This window comes from Adiantum capillus-veneris, chromosome 18 (genome assembly GCF_014529385.1).
Source record: "Adiantum capillus-veneris isolate H3 chromosome 18, ASM1452938v2, whole genome shotgun sequence".
NCBI classification, from domain to species: Eukaryota; Viridiplantae; Streptophyta; class Polypodiopsida; order Polypodiales; family Pteridaceae; genus Adiantum; species Adiantum capillus-veneris.
In genome coordinates this window covers 86,542,532-86,563,635 of record NC_140948.1, presented here as the reverse complement: position 1 = coordinate 86,563,635, position 21,104 = coordinate 86,542,532, and the positions used below count along the sequence as shown (strand labels likewise).

At 45.1% G+C, this 21,104-nt stretch overlaps 2 protein-coding genes across 4 annotated transcripts in view; one reads left to right on the top strand and one right to left on the bottom strand.

The window, feature by feature from the left end:
* LOC147435976 (pentatricopeptide repeat-containing protein At1g07590, mitochondrial-like) overlaps positions 1-15,078 on the top strand; it is a 44,978-nt gene extending 29,900 nt beyond the window's left edge. For all 3 annotated transcript variants that reach the window (XM_086488879.1, XM_086488878.1, XM_086488880.1), the window contains exon 4: positions 13,636-15,078. In XM_086488879.1, the coding sequence (XP_086345005.1) occupies positions 13,636-14,838 (1,203 nt within the window). In that variant the 3' untranslated portion in view covers positions 14,839-15,078. The remainder of the gene's footprint in view (positions 1-13,635) is intronic.
* A 2,513-nt stretch (positions 15,079-17,591) lies between these two features.
* LOC147435975 (uncharacterized) lies at positions 17,592-20,012 on the bottom strand. Its single transcript, XM_086487814.1, has 3 exons — positions 19,848-20,012; positions 19,162-19,449; positions 17,592-19,057 (listed from the first exon to the last, which is right to left on the bottom strand). Exons 1-3 carry the CDS (start codon positions 20,010-20,012, stop codon positions 18,242-18,244), a joined length of 1,269 nt encoding a protein of 422 aa, XP_086343940.1. The 3' UTR covers positions 17,592-18,241.
* Between the last annotated feature and the right edge of the window lie 1,092 nt (positions 20,013-21,104).

The following is a 21,104-nucleotide window of genomic DNA, read 5'->3' as shown; positions in this document are numbered from 1 at the left end:
CTTAAGTTCACGAGGAACTTGGGTTCTTGTGGGTCTTGGGTTCTTGGGGTTCTGGAGTCTTGAGGTTCTTGAGGTTCTTCTTTCGCTTGCAATCTGTGCTAGAGAAGGATCTTCTCTTTCCCGAGCTCTACTCTTTTCCGCGGGCGCACCCCTTGGCGGCCTTGCGCTCACACCAAGGTTGCTTTTTCCCACCTCACGTCGATTGGCCGGCTGCTAAGTGCACGGTTCGCTCTTAATGAGTGAAAAGAGGCACAAGGGGAGGCTGGACAAGCCCTTCTTTCTTGGGTTTCCTGTCACTCTTCAAAAACACGATTAGGAAAAAGAGGACTTGGGTTACATGCGATCGCAACAAGCATAAAAATAAAAATAAATAAATAAATAAATTTGTGGTTCTTGTGGTTCTTTCCTTGAGTGATAGCTCTGATACCAATGTAAGGTGTTGTGGAAGTGAATGTTGAACTTTGCTCAAGATGAGTGTTCCCAACTGTGCTCAAGGGTTCCTTTTACTTACGGAAGGGAGAGCCTTCCGTTCCTTTAGTGAGAGAGTGCAATGGACACAAACAAAGTGGTGAACACTGTGAATGAAGGTGCATGAGATTGAGCGATAAGAGAGAGAAGAATACGACATCAGAATGTTGTCAAACCCTCCTCCGAAGGCCCCACTCTCTATGGCGAGAGCGGTCTACTATTGATTGCACAAATCTCTACAATGCTTTGACTTGCCTGCAATGTCGATGATGAGATGGGCTGAAATCTGAAAACACTAATGGTTGAAATTTGCAAATCTTTATCTGCTGAATTCTGACCCTATGTCGATGACGACGGCGATGACGACGATGCGACGACGACGCGCTGAAAACGCAGATGCTGAAATCTGCGTTTTCCTGGCTGAACCTGCAAACTTTTGTGGATCTGACCGTGCGGCTAGGATCTGCTGCGGGAAGGTGAGATCTGCGAGGTTCGGGACTTCTACTGCGGTGTCTGACTGCTGAAAACTGAAAACGCTGATGCTTCTGATGATCTTGACGCGATGAATTTGCCAAACACGGAGGCTGATCTGCAAACCAAAAACGCTAGGGCTGAATTGGAGTCTTCTGCAAAAACGCTAGTCTGTTCCTGCTCTTCTGCTGTCGCTAGGGCTACTGCAAATGCAAATGCTGGGTTGGTTCTGCAATTGGAGAAAACATTGGCTGTTCTTGGCTGAAAACGCTAGGTCATCCGCCTCGGGGGGTCTTGCTGAGAAGGTGCACTGTGGATGTCAGGTCCCTGCTGCCTCTTTTGCCAGAAAGTTCTAGCGCTAGCTTTACTTATATACTTGCTTGCTAAATTTGCCCTTCCCAGTTTCCCAACAAGTCACTTAAAATAAGTGAAAATTGGCTAAAATAGGGAAAATAGGTCTATGCATTGTAAAAATGCTCTTGATGGGTTTTGATGGAAATCTGATGATCATGTTGTGTGCAACCAAAGGATATGCATCTAATCTAAGTGGCTGGACATGCACGGTCTGCGAACAGACTCACAAAAGTGCCAGAACACTTTCAAAGCTAGGCTCATTGACTGAACTCAACCCTTGCCATGAAGTAGCTTATCCACGTACACGTAGGGTTAGATGTGCAGGTGACACTTGGAGGAATTCTGCGGCCCTTGGAGTGCGAGAAGGAGCACAAGAATCCATATCTTGCAACTTCAACATGACCTCCCCTTGCTTGAGCACTCGCGATGATGACGACCAAAACCAACAAGTGGCTATGGATAGCAGATCAACCATCCAGTTAGCGGCCTATGCTTTGACCCAGTTCTCAAGGAAACCAGCAAATTGTTTGGCTCGAGATTGTGAAGCATAATGCAAATGGACAAGCTCGCTAGAGGACAACGACAAAGGCAAGCTTGACAAGGATGAGAGTACTAGTACTCAATTTGCTGCCTCGATACCTCGAGGTTCGACCACAGTTGTTCTAATTGTGACTTGACGCTTTGTTTGGCTTGGGAGTTTGAAGCAAAGCAGGAACTCATAGATTGACAAATATAAAGGCAAGGTGGACATAGATTACGGTAGTAAAGATTTGACAAAGGAGATCGGCATGGCACACATGGCGGCGGCCACAATGGCCTCGACGTCAGATTTCTAATCAAAGTGCAAGTGTCGCCACTAGCTTCAAGGAGAGAGACTTGTGAGTGGCAGAGAGAGGCAAGAAGTGCTCCGCATAATTAATTTGGACCCTTGTGTTGGAGTTGTTTAAGTTATCAGTGTTTGAACTTGTAGGTCGGGGTTCAAGGCACATGCATCTGGCAGGGAACCAATCAGACGTATCTAAAACACTATGGATGAGTGCACCAATCTATTGTGTTGTTGGTAGGATTATGGATAGGATGTGTTTCAAAGTTCATTATCTGGAAAGTATTTTCGGAGGTGATGTGTTCACAGTTCATGAATGGGGATTCTTGGACATAGTGTGGTCTACAATTCAATTTTCTAAAAGGCAACCGATGCTCAAGATGGCATTCTTCTAAGGCACAAATTTGAGGGTACCATAACCGAGGTGTATCCGGTAGACTGATCAACTACCGGGGCGTCCATGGTAGCTTCATCATCGAGTTGGTCTCACTATTTATGTGCACTATGAGCTGCAGAGAGGGTGTTAAGAGTTTTGGCATCTCAAGTGAACTACCCAATGTGATTCCATTATTAGTTTGACTTTTAGGTATTTATTTTACTTTTTTGTCAAAGTCTAGGTAGGGCAATTTACTCAGGTTGCTATATAAGCAACCCCCAGCCCCCATTGTATTGTACATTAGCTATTCATTGCCAAGGTTGATTGGTTTAGAAGACTCTCTCTCTCTCTCTCCCCCCTTGGTCTCTACGCTTCCGTATCGTCGACTTTGACAGCTATATGGTGGAAATGGTCTAGAGGTGACATCTGGGCATTTACCCTAACACTGTCCTTTGCGACTTATTGCATCTGCAACGGGGTTAGCTTTACGAGGAACATATTCAATGAAACCACCAAATTGCTCAAAAAACTGAGATCACCTTGCCTGAAGGTCACTCCAATGTGCACTAGGCATAAACTGGAGCCACTTGAGGGCTTGATGATCAGTACAAGCAATAAAATCTCTATCGTACAAAATTTGCTTCCAATGCTTTAGAGTATGAATGGCAGACAGAAGTGTTAAGACTTACACCACTCTGCTGCTTCACAGGTCTAGGGCATGCATGTACGGCTAGTGTGCCTGTGGGCTGGCCACCTTTGCATATGCATTTAGACTGCACTGTCCGGGTGCGCGGCCAACTTTGTCCGGGTGCCCTCATATATCTCCATATATCATTTTCTTGTTAGGTCGTGGGGGATTTTGATTAGACCTTGCCCTACCTCCCCTTGGGCACCTATATATGGAGCCAGGGGGGTACCCACTTCCATATCTCATCATACAAAGATCATCTGATGTATTGACAGGGTCTTCTTTTCATGGTAGTCATGGGGGGCTGATCGCCCCCTCTTCACCATATCTTGCGTTTGTGGTCTCTCTCTCTCTCTCTCTCTCTCTCTCTCTCTCTCTCTCTCTCTCTCTCTCTCTCTCTCGCACATGTGCACTCTCACATAGTATCAGAGCCTAGGCATCACATGGTATCGGTAGCTTGAGGCTGTGCCTGTTCCAAGGCGCTACATTGCATCAAGAACTTCTCCCAAGATCAGCAACAACTAGCATTTTTTGCAATAACCACCAGATCAGCAAGCGATCTTTGCACAAACAGGGTGGCGCCATCATGCGGACAACATCTATCGCGACGGATGTTCCGCCATACCTGCGTTTTTTGCAGATCAGGCCTAGCGCTTTTGCATCATGCTGCCAGCACTACCTTTCTGGACATTTCTGTCGCTGGAAAACTCTCAGATCCAATTGCGTTTTTGGACAGCTTGTGTGTTTACACCTTTCTGCGTTTTTGGGCAGCTGCTGCGTTTTTGCAGCAGAGGGGACAGCGCTCAGCTTTGCCCACCTGGATCTTGCCTACAACACATAGCCTTGCATCCGGTGCATTGCCGGTCCGATTCCTCTTCAGATCTACAGATTTCAGCCATACACCTGCTGTGTTTTCTGTGTTTTCAGCCCAGCTGGGGCTGCTACATTGATTCCTTGCCCTCCCCACACCCTCTGCACCGCTCCGGATCATTCCGGGAGCGTATGAGCACGCTGAAAATCTCTGGACAGCAGCGTTTTCATCACCTCGCAGTTGCGTTTTTGGGTGGACAGCAGCCACATGGCTTGTGTTTTTCACAGAGGATGAAGTTACCTCTTGCCAGGACACCATCCGGTGGTGGTCCGTGCGGTCTCTCAGTGACTGCTGTAGTACACGGTATCTTCGACATGGCTTGATCATTTACGGGCGTACGATCCTTGGGAGATCCATTCATTCCAGCCATCATTCGGCGGTTGCGCACTCCAGAAGGGGTGATGACTTGTGATTTGCTATAGACACACCTATACACTGATCAAAGGGCCATGCTCATGGCATATGGGATTTCGACATTCCCGTAGAAGACACCACCACCTTTGGTGGATAGACACTTACCACTTGACCTTGACACGTCAGATCACTTGCTTACAGAGGAGCATCTAGATGGACTTAGGGAGAGGATCTTGGATCTCTTCTTGGACAAATTCATTGCTTGGATCTAGAGACTGGAGTGGGACCTCAGTGCTTTGGACTCTCTTCGAGAGTTTACATGCAAGATGTGGGAGATTAGGCATCATTACGCGACTACATTCGGAGTCACCCGGAGCTGGCTTGGATGGTAGTGCAGTTGCTCTTCTATACTCCTGATCATTCGGTTTGCTACCTTCAGAGTTGCTTACACTCACCCTTGGTAACCTTACAGTAGACTTATCCCCCGACCTGGGCAGTAGGCCACTCCCAGCTCATTCACATTGAGAGCCACACCGAGTTGCGATTTGATGGCGTTGTTGGCGTGGATTATGTTTTGGTTGACACCAGAGGATTGGAGGCAAGAGATACAGGCAAGACGGCACAGATAGATTGGTTTGGCCTTTCCTCTTCTCAGAGGTTATTCACAGCGCAGACTGCTCAGTCTGGCTTCCCTTCTTCATACAGGATGATTACTGTGTAGACAACTTGGTCTGACCACACCTCTTCTCAGAGGCCCTTCATAGTGCGGACTGTTGAGTCTCGCTTTCCCCTCATCTTGGATTACCCTACCTACTGATAGGACACCATCTGGTGGTCGTCCGTGCGGTCTCCTGGTGATTGTTGCAGCTTACGGTACCTTCTACAATGCAGACTGATTAGTCTAGCTTTCCTTGTTTCGGAGGACGTTTACGACGCAGATTGCTACATCTGGCCTTCCTGGAGTTTTACATAGCTTAGCCACCTGGCCACACTGGGTTACAGGTTCATGCATTGATAGGCTTCTGGCCATTCTCATGACGGTTCCTAGGCTTCTCCATTTTCTCTAGACGGTTTGACTATTGTGCAGGACACTTGCAGGTCTATTTGCACGTCTTTCACGACAAGGGGTTATTTTCACACTCAGTTCGAGACCTTCATGCAGTATCTTCACCCTGTATTGGCGGAGTACAGCAGTTTGCTACACCGCTTGTGACGACACTTTACCAAGGAGACCTCTCGGAGGTTGGGACACCCCAGACTGCTGCTACACTCATGGAGTTCGCCGGAGTATTGTCCTTCAGTGGACATCGCAGTAGACATCTTCATCGTTTGCCTCACATCTTCGGCTTCATACAGTTAATTCAGCATCTGGTGTTGAGAGGGGGTGTTAATCTTACACCACTCTGCTGCTTCACAGGTCTAGGGCATGGTTCCTAGGCTTCTCCATTTTCTCCAGACGGTTTGACTACAGACACCACAAATCCTATTGGGCAGGACACTTGCAGGTCTATTGGCACTTCTTTCACGACAAGGAGTTGTTTTGACACTCAGTTCGGGACCTTCATGCAGTATCTTCACCTTGTATCGGTGGAGTACAACAGTTTGCTACACTGCTCATGATTGCACTTTACCATGGAGATCTCTCGGAGGTTGGGATACCCAAGATCGCTGCTACAGTCACGGAGTTCGCCGGAGTATTGTCCTTCAGTGGACATCGCAGCAGACATCTTCATCATTTGCCTCACATCTTCGGCTTCATACAATTTGTTTAGCATCCGGTGCTGAGAGGGGGTGTTAGACTTACACCACTCTGCTGCTTCACAGGTCTAGGGCATGCATGTACGGCTAGTGTGCCTCCGAATTGGCCATCCTTTGCATATGCATTTAGATTGCACTGTCCGATCGCCCACTTCTGGGCGGGCCGTCCACCTTTGTCCGGGCGCCCTCATATATTCCATATATCATTTTCTTGTTGGGTCGTGGGGGAATTTTTATCAGGCCTTGGCCTACCTCCCCTTGGGCACCTATATATGGGGCCAGGGAGGTACCCACTTCCACATCTTATCATACAGAGATCATCTGATGTATTGACAGGGTCTTCTGCTCATGGTAGTCATGGGGGGACTGATCGCCCCCTCTTCACCAAATCATACGTTTGTGGTCTACTCTCTCTCTCTCTCTCTCTCTCACGCGCACTCTCACGAGAAGTTCCTTATGGTGCAATGACCGATTCTATCTGACTATGTATTGAGAGATGCTACTTGATTGTGTGTTTTATCCCCTACAAAACATTAGAACCACATCGTAGTTGACCCATTAGCCGTTCTTGCATTCCCTCTTGTGCATTTGATGCAAGGTACGCGATCTGAGGGTTGAATCTGAAAACGCTGGCTGATCTGCTATCTTAGGCTGAAAACTAAAAACGTTGGTACTGATGGCTGGGTTTGCGATGGTATGGTGAGCTTGTGGCTGAAAATTGAAAACGCTAGTGGTGATGGCCTGATCTGGTGCAAAAACTGTGGGTACTTGGTGTGGGTATTGACTTATGCTTGAGAAGTGACCCCTAGGGTCGCTTATATATGGGATTAAAGCTGGGTCGAGCAATGCCAATAAAAATAATATGATTTCTAAAAATGTCGTTTATAATAAGTTAATAAACTCACTTATCAGAGGTGCTTCCCTAGGTTGGGTACTAATGCAACTGTAGGGAACACTCCCCGATGCCACACGTAGCAGATATTGGCTATGCTAATGTGCAATTAAAGGGTATGCAACTAATCTAAAGTGCTTGGACATGCAAGTCTTACGTACAAGATCACAAGGGTGCCAGAACACTTCCTAGGCTTTCCTAAACCCTAGAAATAGGAGTTACTGCTTGTCCACATGCACATAGGGTTAGATGTGCACGTGACAACTGCCTTTCTTAGTTTATCATTTTACAACAAAAAACTGCTTTTTATGAGTTAAGCTCACATCCACATAGGGTTAGATGTGCACGTGACAACTGCCTTTCTTAGTTTATCATTTTAAAACAAATTATGAGTTAAGCTTGTATGATTGTCACAAACTGTTGACGTGTCAAGTCAGTAAAGAGCAAAGCAAACCTTCAGATCACGGCCGAGGGGCCTAAACCCTAAGAAGAAGAAGCAACAAAAGAAAAAGTCTTACCAACTTATGGGACCCCGTCCGATGGGGCTCAAGTGACATAAAGGATTAAAATAAAGCAAGACCCACACACACACTAAAAGACTTGCGTAGCAGTTGATGACGTGGCAGTTGTTCGAAAACCCCCCCGGAAATTGCGCTGACATGATGATGTGGCAGATTGTACGGATTTCCGCGCTTTGCGCTGATTGCTGACGTCATAGAAATAGGGGACCTGGGGACGGGGGCTTTTACAGCGGTGACGTGACGTGGGACGGGGGACGAGACGCGGGAATGAGACGCTCAAACGTCTCTTACATGGGCGCGCGTCCCGGGACATGCGTCCCTTGTGATGGGTGCGAATGGGACGTGGGCAGAGGGCGCCAAGTGGGCTTTTTCAAATTTCAAAAGTAAAAAATGGAGCCGTTTTGTGGCCGTTTCACTAGGGGGGTCTTGCTATATAATAGGCCCAAGGAGGACAACATTTTCAAGCTGACTTGCTAAGGCCTCATACTACATACTACATACCCAAGGGCTTCAAGCTTGACTCTTGAGCCTTGAGCCTTGCCCTCCCCTCTCGAGTCTCTCCTTCCCCTCTCTCTTTCCCATCTCTCCTCTCTAAGTCGAGACTTTGGAGCCTTGAAGCCTACCCCTCTCTCCTTCTCTTCGGATCTCCGAGCTTCCATTTTTATTTTTATGTGATATCTATGGCATCTCAAGATGGATCCGGAGCTTCTCTAAGCCCTTCTCCTTCTCCTCCCTTCTGCCCCGCCATGGCTTCTCAACCCCCTTCCTCCCCCAACTTCACAGGGCATGGTGGAATGAACAAGTGTTTTGCCACGTCTCCATCCACGGGACCCGTCACGTCCTCGAGATCCGTGCCCGTCCCCATGTGACTATGGCAATTGAACGGAATTCCGTGATTTACGCTGGCAGCTTTTTGGCATTGCTTTTAGACCAGAAGCTTTTGAGTTTGAAGGCTTTTCATGTAAATTGCTTTTGGGGCCTAAGGCCTTTAAATATGAGGCCATGGGGCTCATTCTATGGCATGCTTCTTGGAGAAGGTGTAGAGTCTGGAGTACCGGCTTGTACTGTGTTGATGCAATATAAAGAAATACCGAATGGGGCGCCAAGGTTTGGGGCCAATACTCTCTGGGGTGGAATTCCGCCACTCCGTATCACGTGTCGTCTCTCTCTCTCTCTCTCTCTCTCTCTCTCTCTCAGTTCAGTTGTTATTGAAGTGCTAAAAGTTTGCTCAGTCTGTTCTTTTCTATTGGCGCGTGGTGTCCGTCTTGTGACAGTGGTATCCGAGCATTAGGCGTGTGCTTTTTCGAAAGCATACCGGTCCTATAAAAGAGCAGACATAGCAAACTAGAGACTATTGGAAATTATTATTAGTATCTTTGGGTCCCGACCCCAGACTTACTAGTCACTTCCACCCTTACTTCATCGCGCATAGGGCGCGCTCCCGTCTTCGCTCTGTCTTACAGGGCATAAGCCATAAAGAACCCAAGACATGGAATTCATGGATTCAACAAAATATTTGCAGTTTCTGCTCGACGAGCTTCATGACATTCTTTTGCGGCACTCCTCAGCAGAATCTTCCGATGGTGCAAAGTTTTCAACAATTTTTGAACAACATATTACCCCCTCTGATGCCCCAGGTGGTACCTCCTCCTCCGGCACCAGAAAGTACGAGAGCTTCCAACTGGCAACCTTCTCAGCCGTTCCAGTGCAACCGCCTTCGCCACCGCCATTGCCCCCACCTCCACCACCACCACCGTCACCAGGCTACAATGGTTGGAGCCCATATGGATATGCACCTAACCAACCCAAAGATTTCAAAGATGGCGGCACGATAGTCAAATTTTACACCTTTTCCGGCGTGAAAGATCGCAAGAAAGCATTGCAGTTCCTACAGCAATTCGACAACATCTATGCTTTGGGGAACTATACAGAAGAATCCAAGATTTCTCGAGTAGCGGGATTTCTTAAAGATAATGGTATGCAATGGTGGAGTTCAATCGCGACACAACCGCATGCTCCAAGGACCTGGCAAGCTTTCAAGATAGTTTTTGCACGTAGTTACATGACTTCGATGTTTAAAGTCCGGATTTTGGCAGAGTGGGGCAACTTGAAAATGCTTGCCACCGAAACCATGGACGACTATAACCAAAGGTTTCTCGACGTGTACCTTCCGGTGTCCTTCTTTAAGTTCATTTCCTTGGAGGACAAGTGCGAGCGCCACACCATTGGACTACCATCACCATTGCAGGAATATTGTCTCTCTAAGCAAGTACCATGCAAGAGCTTATGGACCATGCCGCAGTCGGCTACAAGCTCATGAAGGGAAAGTTGGACTTTACCACAGAAGAACCTCCGGCCACTAACCAGAACTCCTGGCAACAACGAACAAATTCTCGGGAATCCCGTGAAAACCAACCTCAACGGCCTCGTCTGACACATCGTCAATGAGACGCCTTGTTACAAGAAGGCTGATGCTTCGAATGTTTCCAAACAGGGCATATGTTCAATACATGTCCTGAGCGAGCCTCGATGTCCTCAGTGCAACCTTCTGCTCCCACGTCAGACAGATCCCCGGGGCCAGCTTCGGCCAAGAGGGCTAGACCTGCTATTGGACCAGTATCCGATATTTATGGTATACATCCGAGAATTTTAACGAATTATGCAAAGCTTATGGAAAAGTCAACGGCTTGAAAGCCCTTATTTATTTTGATCCCGGAGCTATGGAGAAATTCATCCATCGAGAATTCTTGAAGCAGATGCACTTTGATTATTATGCAGAGGGTGGAGAAATTGAAGCTGAGCTAGCCACGGAGCAAACTCAGAAAGTGGTACTGCTCATTGGTGCCCTTCCAGCGATTATACAAGATTATCATGGAAAAGCCGATTTCCACATTATGAAGCTGGGCAATTGCGACGTTCTCTTGGGCATGCCCTGGCATGACAAGAATGATGCAACTCTCCAGGTAGGGGACTGAACCATCACCGTGATGCAGAAGGGCAAGCCAATTGTCCTCAAAGTTCGCTTGTTCGAACAAAGCTTTGAACGACCTCTCTAGTATACTTTTGAACATTGTTTGAGAAAGTATTGTTTGAAATGGATGCTATTTGTTTTAAACTTGTCTTGGTGCCGATTTGAATTGTTTGACTTTGGTTTTAAATATTGGTTTCAATGATTGGTGATTTTAATCCCGGGTGGAGAAGTGAGAAATACTGTTTTGGTATTGTTTGAACCTCGAAACGACGTAGGCCGATGCCTGGGGAGCGTTTCGATGTGTGTTTGAAAACCTCGGAACGACACATGCCGATGTCTTGGGAGCGTTCCGTTGTATGCTAGAAAACCTTCGAACGACGTAGGCCGATGCTTGGGGAGCGTTTGGTTGTAGGCTTGAACCTCCAAGCGACGTAGACTGCAGTCTGGGGAGCGTTTGGTTGTACAATCCTCTGAGCTCATGGCTTGGACCTTTTTAGGTTATTTGCGGGGGGAGTGACGAGGTAGTCGTTGAGTAGCTTTATACCGCAGACCGTTTGTCTCGGGGGAGTGCTCAACGACGCTGCTTGTTGTGTCTTGTAACATGCATATGTAAGCATTTGTGTTGCATTGTGATGTGCCAGTTACTGAATATTCCTAACTGGATGAGATTGCCTGGGTATGTAATTTTAGTGCATCAAGATACTCATGGAAGATGAGTGCGATTTGGGTGTGATGGCTAATTTTACTACACCAGTATATCAAGAGTTCCCAACTGGACGAAAGGAGAAGCCAACTCCTTGATCAAAAGAGCCGAAAGGAGAAGCCAACTCCTTAACAAAAAAATAGCAAACCGATTGTTCCTCGGAATTTTTTAAAAAGCTAACTTGAGTTGTTTTGTAGATATACTGTAATCGCGGACGATTACTCTCTTTCAAGAAGGGGGGATGTCACAAACTGCTGACGTGTCAAGTCAATAAACGAGCATAGCCAACCTTCAGATTACGGTTGAGGGGCCTAAACCCTAAGAAGAACAAGCAACAGAAGAAGAAGTCCTACCAACTTATGGGACCCCATCCGATGGGGCCCAAGTGACATAAAGGATTAAAATAAAGCAAGACCCACACACACACACAAAAAGACTTGCGTAGCAACGGATGACGTGGCAACTGTACGGAAAAACCCGGAAATCGCGCTGACATGATGATGTGGCAAACTTTACGGATTTTTGTGTTTTGTGCTGATTGCTGACGTGGTAGTTGTAAGGACGTCCGTGATTTACGCTGGTAGGTTTTTGGCATTGCTTTTGGACCAGAAGCTTTTGAGTTTGAAAGCTTTTCATGTAAACTGCTTTTGGGGCCTACGGCCTTCAAATATGAGGCCATGAGCTTTTTCTCTGGCATGCTCCCCGGAGAAGGTGCAGAGTCTGGAGTACCGGCTTGTACTGTGTTGATGCCATATAAAGAAATACCAAAAGGCGTGCCAAGGTTTGGGGCAAATACTCTCTGGGGTGGAATTCCGCCACTCCGTGGCGCGTGTTGTCTCTCTCTCTCTCAATTCAGTTGTTATTGAAGTGCTAAAAGTTTGCTCAGTCTGTCCTTTTCTATTGGCACGTGGTGCCCGTCTTGCGACAATGATGGTCTGGGAAGGTGTAATGTGGAGCGAAAGTGATTTATGGTGAATGCTCAGGATGAGTGCTGAGTGCATACTCAAGGTTTCTTTTACTGAATGAGAGAGTTTCTATTACTTCATGAGAGATGTGCAAAGACTAGAGAGAGAGGACTGCTCGGGATGAGTGCTCAATGCGTACTCAAGGTTCCTTTTACTACATGAGAGAGTTCCTTTTACTTCATGAGAGATGTTGCAAAGACGAGAGAGAGAGAGAGAGAGAGAGAGAGAGAGAGAGAGAGAGAGAGAGAGAGACACTAACACTAGATGGGGTCCCAAACCCCTCTCCAAGGGTCCCTTCTTTCTATCCCTAGAGAGGTATTTGCTTTAGATTGAACAAATGTTGATACAATGGTCCTAGATGCTGAGATGCTGATGGGATCTTGCGGTAGAGGCTTTGATCTGTGAGTCTAAGGGATAAAAATGCAAAATGCCAAGGATGTTGAGTGGAATCTGCAAGCTCGACGAAGCTATGGGCTGATTTGCTATGGCCCATGTCGAGGATGGGCTGAAAATTGAAAAACGCTGGCTGATCTGAGGGCTGAATTTGAAAACACTAGTATGACTGCGGGATGTGCGACAGTACGGAGAGGCTAGGGCTGATGGCTGAAAAATGCTGGGCTGATTCTGCAGCCGAAGTTGGCGATGGGCTGATGGTGCAAAAAAGCTATGAATGCTGAGGTACTGTCACCTATGGGTACTTGTTGGTGCTTGTATTGAGGATATTGACTTATGCTTGAGAAGTGATCCCTAGGGTCACTTATATATGGAATTAAAGCTTGGTCGGGCAATGCCACTAAAAACTCATGTTTTCTTAAAATGTCACTCTTTAATGAGGTAGTAAACTCACTTATAACCCTTGGTTAAATTTTGCATGGAAATTGCTTAAATTATTAGTTAGCGATGACTATTATAGGCTACCATGTCCAATAGTGATTTTAACCAACTTGTGAAGCTGAACTTATCAACTACCCCTTGGCGGATTAAGGACTTATTTTCTTAAAAGTATAATTGTGAAGAGATCAATCAATGATCATCAACACTCATGGAGTGATTTGGGGGTATGCAATTGATCTAAGTGCCTGGGCATGCATGTCCTGCGTACAGACTCACAAGGGTGCAAGAACACTCTCTAGGGGTGCTAAGCCCTAGAAATAGGAGTTAGCTTGTCCACATGCACATAGGGTTAGATGTTCACATGAGAGAAGATGCATATCATAGACAGATAGTATGGATTTTCTAGTAGCCCCAAAGGCAGTTTTGACTTTGCGGATTGCGACAACTCATCTTGGATACATTGGGCTACTTATTTTGAGTGTACATGGCACTCTCTTGAGCTGATAATGACCTAAGTCGAGAGCGTTTGAATTTCTGTTTCCTTTTATATTGCAGTTGTAACCAATTTCTTACCTCGTTCTTGCAGGTTATGGAGTGGCTCTTAAAGGAGAGGCCTTTTGAGCCGGAGGAACATAATTATGCTCGGTGGCTTATATACTTAGGAAAAGTCGGTGATTATGGAAAGGTCGAGAGAGCCTTCAAGGATATTCCTTTTGAATATCTGAAAGAGGTGGTCTATTGCAGACTCTTTGATGTAGCTTTAGAACATAAAAAATTGAGTAAAGCTATAGGTGTGATGAAGAGCATGAGGAAGCAGGATATCCCAGTACCTGTGTACATGTTCAACAACCTCATCAAATATTATGTTAGTAATTCAATGCCAGATAAAGTCCATGTCCTGCTGAGGCTTATGGAGGAGCAGAACATAGAATATGACTTGCAGACATACAATACTCTCCTATCATTGAGCTCTAGGAAAGCGGACATGGAGGGTATGGAAAAAATTTGGGGGCATTTGCAGGCAGACATTTCTGTGAGGCCGGACTTTGTGTCGTATGCAACTATGGCATCTGCATACTTTTTTGCCGGTCAGCATGAGAAAGCATCAGCAGCTGCCCGGAAGGCGGAAAGGCTTCTTACGGGCAAGGCTGCAACGGTAGTGAGACTGAAGAAGCTGATAGTTATGCATGGCTTGCTTAAACAGGAAGAGGGTGTGAGTCGCATCTATCGGAGGCTTAAAACTGTGCCAGGTAAGACGTCCATTTTTAGCTACACGTGTGTTGTGGAAGCCTATGGTGAGGCAGGCCTTGTGGACAAAGCAGAGGAAGTTATGAAGGAAATGGAGCTTCAAAAAAGAATGGACCACCTTGCACAATTCAATACCATAATAGGAGTGTACTGTAAGAATGGGATGTTAAAGAAGGCAGAGGAGTTTTTGGAGAAGTTGGAAAAAAACCACAAGCCAGATGTCATCACCCATAGCCACTTGCTGTTGGGCTACTTGAAATCCGAGCAGTTGGAGAAGGCACTGGAGAAGTTGAAGAAAGTCATAGTTTTAGTTAAGGATGGCACGGCCGATCGTTCTGTCTTTGAGCTGAGGGCGTGGCTTTTGATCATACAAAGTGTTATTGGGTTGCTTGGAGAGAGAGGTGACAAGAAAATTGTTGATATATTGCTGACTGCATTGCAGGAAGCGAATTTTGTGAATTTTCCAAGTTCTTACAAATTCATAACAAGGGCCTATGAACAATCATTCGGGTGTGCCTGGCTTGGGCAAGCTGAAAAGTAGGCAGCAGGTTGTTTGAATACTCTCCTTTTATTAGTTGTCGTTACTTCACTGCAGGTGAAGCTTGTTGCTTAGAGGTATCTCTTGGTCAAGTGCTTTAATAGTAGAGGTCATCAGCACATGGAAGATTTTTGTTCAATTATTCTTTCCCAACATGTGAAGTCTCTGATATCTATGTGGTCTAGGATTACTGCTAGGTGCCCTATTTTCTACTTGCATACAAAGGGTAGACTTAACTCCTCATCAATTGTTTATTTGAGACTAATAGTTAGGCAAATGTTGTATAATTCTCTTCCTAGCTCAACTTTATGTAAGAAAAATGAAGGTGCCTTTAGTGTGGTGGTTGTATGTGGTCTAGGATTACTGCTCGGTGCCCTATTTTCTACTTGCATCCTTCTCACACCCAGGGTCTTCACAGAGGGTAGGCCTAACTACTCATCAATTGTTTGTTTGAGACTAACAGCTAGGTGTGTGTCGGATTTTTCTCTTTCTAGTTCATCGGTATATAAGAACAATGCTGGTGCATTTAGCCTGGTGGTTGAGCAAGTCTTAATTCAGACGCGGAGAGATTTGAGTGATGGATGACTGAAAAAGCAAGTTCTAGTTTCCTGCCTTAGGAAAATGAATATTTTTGTCATCAGAGGGGGAAAAGTGTGCACATATGTTTGTGTCAAATTTGGAAAGTGTAATGGCCTGCAAAATCTTCCTTAAAGATCATGACAAGTTGTCTTAACTTGATGGGGTTCCTCCATTTTGGATAGACTAACAATTATTCACGGTTGCAGTTTTTGTTAGCTTGCAAAGTTGTCAAAATTTGAATTGAGCTTCAATTAGACAAGGTGAAAGAACAGTTAATCTTAATTAGGTTCTGACCTTGGTAATCTACAACCATGCGAAAGGATTAATGAATGTAAGCACTGTTCAAACATGATAGAAATAAATATATGGCCAACTGCTGTTGTTAAAAGCACAAGGATTTACAATCTCTAAACTAATAAGGGACTCTTTTCTATCATTGGTTTAACATGTTGCACATGTTTTTGTATGGCCTCTACGAGATACAAAATCTCTCTCTCTCTCTCTCTCTCTCTCTCTCTCTCTCTCTCTCTCTCTCTCCATCCAATTTCTAAACATGTGTGACTTTGCCCAACACGACACACCTTACAAACATTCCACAAACATAATGAGCATAAAACCCAAATTCTAAACACTTGCATGCAAGCAAGACATCATACAAGAACATTGTGTTAAACTGAAATCAATACACATCAACAAGTAGAAGAGGTTGTTGATAAATTCGATCCCCCACAATTCAATAAAGCACCTAATTTCAATTAAATCGTTCCTACAATATGAGATGGTGCCAAAAGGCAACCACTTACCTCTTCTCAATTCGACACACTGTAAGAATTTGGAATAGATGTAGCTCTATTAAATCTATTCATAACACTACTATAAGCATAAAAAGAGAGGATGGATATGTGAGGTATACAAGGCATAAAATGTGGTGTTGGGTTTGTGGGTGCCTAAAGTGATACGAACTTTGTAAGGGCTTGCATGATTGCAAGTTTCTAATTGGAACAACTTATCTTACTAATAGCATTTTGCACAAGCCAAGGGTGGTTGTAGAAGCCCACACCTAAATGCAAGCATCAACAAAGGTTTAATATGCTAAAGTCTAGTCAAAACTTGTCATGGTGGGGCAATCCCACCCCCTACCTGTGAGACCTTTGTATAGTTTCTTTACCTTTCATTAATACATTTCTACTTTTCTTCAGAAAAAAAATCTTGTCATGGTGACTCACAACGATAGCAAAGAGTCCTTTTATAGGGTTTCCTAGGTTGCCGTGGTCAAGGCTAAACATTTGGTACTTCCATGTTGAGGCCACACTATCAAGCACACATATCTTGCCATAATTGAATCGACCACCTGAAATGGCACCTATGTCTTTGCCATAACCGACTCTTTTGTGAAATGGTACAACTTACGGACAACACCTTGAAGGTGAAATTGGCCAAGGTCTGTGGGCCATGGGCTTGACTTGTGTTTTGAGCGAGTTGGCACTAATATCCGAGGTTTCTGTAGGAGTGCATGACCCATCCTCTTGATGGGGGGAGAGACAGAGGAGGAGATAGGGAGAGAGAGAGGGACAAACAATGAGCTCCCAAGGCAAAAATGATGGCGCATCGTCGTTTAGTAGATAGAAAAAATAGAGATAACCTTCTAGAATCTAGGACAAAACTTGTTAAATTATGATTGTATGGTGTTAGTTTAAATATATTTTCAACCTCCACCAGTTGATGGTGGTACTGCCAAAAATAAAAATAAAAATTCTTTTTACATCTTCTATATGCCAAGTCGTCACCCAAATGGAGTACTGGGGAGATAATATCTATGCCTTCAAATGCAGAAGGGCTTACTCACTCTTGAGTCTTACGCTTGTATGCACCAAGTCTCTACTTTCCCTATATGGAAAGTCTAGTCTTAGAGATCTCAGAGATCTGCTTGGATAGCACCTCTGGTAATATGCAACTTGTTAATGAACATACACTGGTGTATTAAGGTTTTGCCATCACATGTCTCCACTTCAAAAGGTAGTATGTTAGGCTTGTATTCAAGTTGTAAGGCCTTGTCTGGGGTTTGTATTCACAGAGAAAGGCTAAGAGCTGAGGCCCCTTACAGATATTTACTATTAGCAGCTTCATGACATGAATATCTTATTTTGTGTTCGTGACAAACGTTACAGACGAATCAATAATCTTGTAAACTTTACTTAAACCCCCCACCACATACATCATGTGCAATTATGTAAACTGTCATTAATAATACACACAAGTAGCAAAATGGCTACAAGGATTACCATGGTTTTTCAGTATCAAACTAAGTACGAGGCAAAAAGGCTGTAAATGAATTGGAAAAAGCCATCCAACTTCCATGTTAGTCGATAAGGTAAGAGCTCTGTTGTTGTAGGATTGCAAAAATCCAAAGATTCTATGGCTGAATATATGTTTAGTGCAAGACATAATACCTGTTAAGCAGGCCATTAACTTTTGCTTAGATGCCATGATATGAAAATGAGGCTTTGTGAAAGGTATCAAGGGTATTTCGGTCTGAAAGGGGGCCCTAACTTTCTCTCCTCTCTCTCTTCTTCCATGGTTCCATGACACAGTCTGAAAATTTCATGGGCAAGGCATGGGACCTTGATCTCCTTGTTGATAAAACTACTTCTCGTTCTTCCTGCTCTTTGGTCTTAGTCAATTGCAGTGCAACCGAGGGCACTGTTTGCTTCCTTACTTGAGCTTGCTTTCTCTTTCCATTCTGCCCATCTTTTAAAGCATTTTGAGAGTTTGCAAGCTCTTGATAAGACTTGAATTTACCTCCATTTTTGTGAGGATCATCTTTGATCTAGAGCCTGGCGCACCTGCTGCTCCTTTTCCTTACAATCGCAAACTTTCCAACAGGTGGAGATGATGGTACATTGGAGTGCAACTCAGATCTCTTCCTTTCAATCTCTTGTGCACCAAAGCTGGAGTGGATGCCTCTATACACACCTTCCAATGGCGCACACGGCACATTCTTTACCGATGTGTGCTTGCTGAAAAGCTTGCCAGCTTCTTCCTTCGCTTCTACCGATCTCTCTTTTGAAGCTACCTCTATAGCATCAAGCAGCAACTCTAAGAAATTGCGATCCGTTTTCTCTTCATGGAAACCATTGCCTTCTGATTCTACAAACTTGATTCCACTGTCGACCTCTTTGCTTGTGTGCGTGTCACACCGCCCAACCTCACTCATGGTGCTGGCTTCTTCCTCAGATTTGCTCTCACCATCTCTCATGCTATTTGGTGATCTGCCGATGTCAGCTTCAACATCTTCGTGACAAGAAATCTGCGCTCTGCCAGGACAAGAATCTGCTTCGTACTCTCGATCGTTCTCTCTCTCTTTCACATCCATATGCGCGGGAGCCTGACCATCAGTATAAGAGTGGTCTTGCAGAGAGGGCAATCGCAATGATGGTAGGGCAAAGTTCAATCGCTCCATGCTGTTGTTAGACTCAAGTGCAGATGAGGAGTGAGTACATAACCCCGAACAACAGAGATCAGCATCTTCACAGACCTTTTGATTCTCTTCATCCGGCTGTCGAAGCTGTTGCTTGGACCGTGCTGAGGGTCGAGCTCTGAAAAGCGCCATGGAGGGAACGAGAGATGAAGTGCAAGGAAGGCCCTGCAGAAGAGAGATGGAGGTCTCTAAAGTGCAAGCCACGCTCTGGAAGAATTCTTCTCTATCGTTTAGTCTGAGTCTGGAAGACGGAAAGAGCAATTGCTTACCGATTTCCTCCACACGGAGATGAAGGTAGCTTGCAAGCTCCATAGCATCTGAGTAGCGTGAGGAGGGTTGGGAAGAAGGGCTCGAAGAAAGTGCAAAGGCATTTTCCATTGATCATAAACTGCAGACTTTCCTTTGTAGCAGAGAGCAAAGAAGCGCGACGCAAAAATTGCAGTACAAGAAGGTACAAATTCTAGCTTCGTAATGCTTGAGTTCTGCACGGCGATGGTGGCCTTCTGCTGCTTCGTTTGCTTTGCTCTACCGAATGAAAGAACGCTTGAATTTAAATACTACAACGCACAAACACAAACCTTAGGATTTTTTTTTTTGTGTGGGCAAATCGCACAACTCTTGTGCGAGGTGACAAAGTACGTCCCCGAGCGGTGATGACCTGGTCACCCTCAGCACTATCTCACACGGGCATGGGTTGGATGGGATCAATGGTTTACGCCTTTTTTGGAGAGCGTGGGTATCGTGGGCTGTTGATCTCGTGATGTACCCGAATTTACTAAAGCTGACCCAAATTTACACAACGACGAGTTTATCATAAAAGAAACCTTTCTCCCATTGCTTTCAACGAGCACGTGCAGGTGAGGTGGTTAAGGTGATAGGCTTGCAAAGGTGGCGTATGGGGTTCAAGTCCGGGGGATGAGAGGGGGAGGGGGGGGGCGGGGACGCCCGAATTTACCTGTTTTCTTGAATTTACAAATTGCATCGGATGGCTCATATCACACCTGATCCCCGAAATGGGTGTGGGCCATTGATCCCATCCAACCCATGCCCATGTGAGATAGTGCTGAGGCCTGGCCACCAAGGATGAATGCTCAAACAATGAAGCTAGATCCTTTGCCATCGGTCCAAGATCACCATTGTTCTTAGACGGTCCAATCTCTTTGGGTCAAGGACTTAAAGGTTGGGCGATGTTGAAATCATGGCTTGCTAGATCTCCATTGATCTTGGACCGTCCAATCCTTTTGGGTCAAAAAATTAGAAATTGGCCAAGTTGGAATTCATGATAACCTTGTCCCGGGTGATTGCCTTGCCTCTAACCTTGCCTCTACGCTAGCACGTCTGATTTGTTGAGTAGGGGAGATGGTAGCTTGACATTGATTACTTTCAACTTGCCGTTGTTCCTAGTCCACAATAAGTTCATTTTAGGTTATGTCGACATCCAATTCACATCACCTAAGTGCAGTTGGCATAACTACATGTGTTCATATGTAGTTCACAATTAGTTCACATGCAATCTCACAAAGAATTTATATCCACTAAGTTCACATTTTGATCAACGATTGCAATGTTTTGACATGTGGACAACGCGATACTGAAAATGTAATCATAGGTTTCCTCCAAAGGTGCGGTGTCCTTCAGTGAGGAGAACCCTACTTCTTCCCCTACATATTTGCAATGATGTGAAGAGGGCAACAAATTAAAAAGTGGATTCAACTTAATGCTATAGGCTACATGATTGAAGGAAGGAAGGGCACAGCTACACGAGTCAAGCCATAGATTTGTGAATATGAGGTTTTCTAGGAATTGTTGAACACACTTGCTAGAGCTAGAAGTAGAGTTTTGCATTTTCGTGTTCTAGCCACGAAAAACTATAGTTGTGCTTATGGAAACACAAATCCTAATGTATATTTCCAAATCCCCTCATCTACAACACAAGACCTCCCAAGAAAAATCACATTCTTCATGTTTATATTCGGTGTGAACATATGCCATCGAGAAAACACAACAAGCAGTGATGCTTTTCTCAAGAGGGAAAGATGCAAGGAGGCATATTGTAGAGCATCTTTTCGACTTGTGAACTGCCGATGATTCAATGTACCCACAAGAGCGTCACGTCTATTTTCTAATGTTACTATATTTTTCATTTCTTAGGTGACAGAAAACAAGGTCTCTTATGGTATACTCAACGAATGGAGACCCAAGCAATATCTAC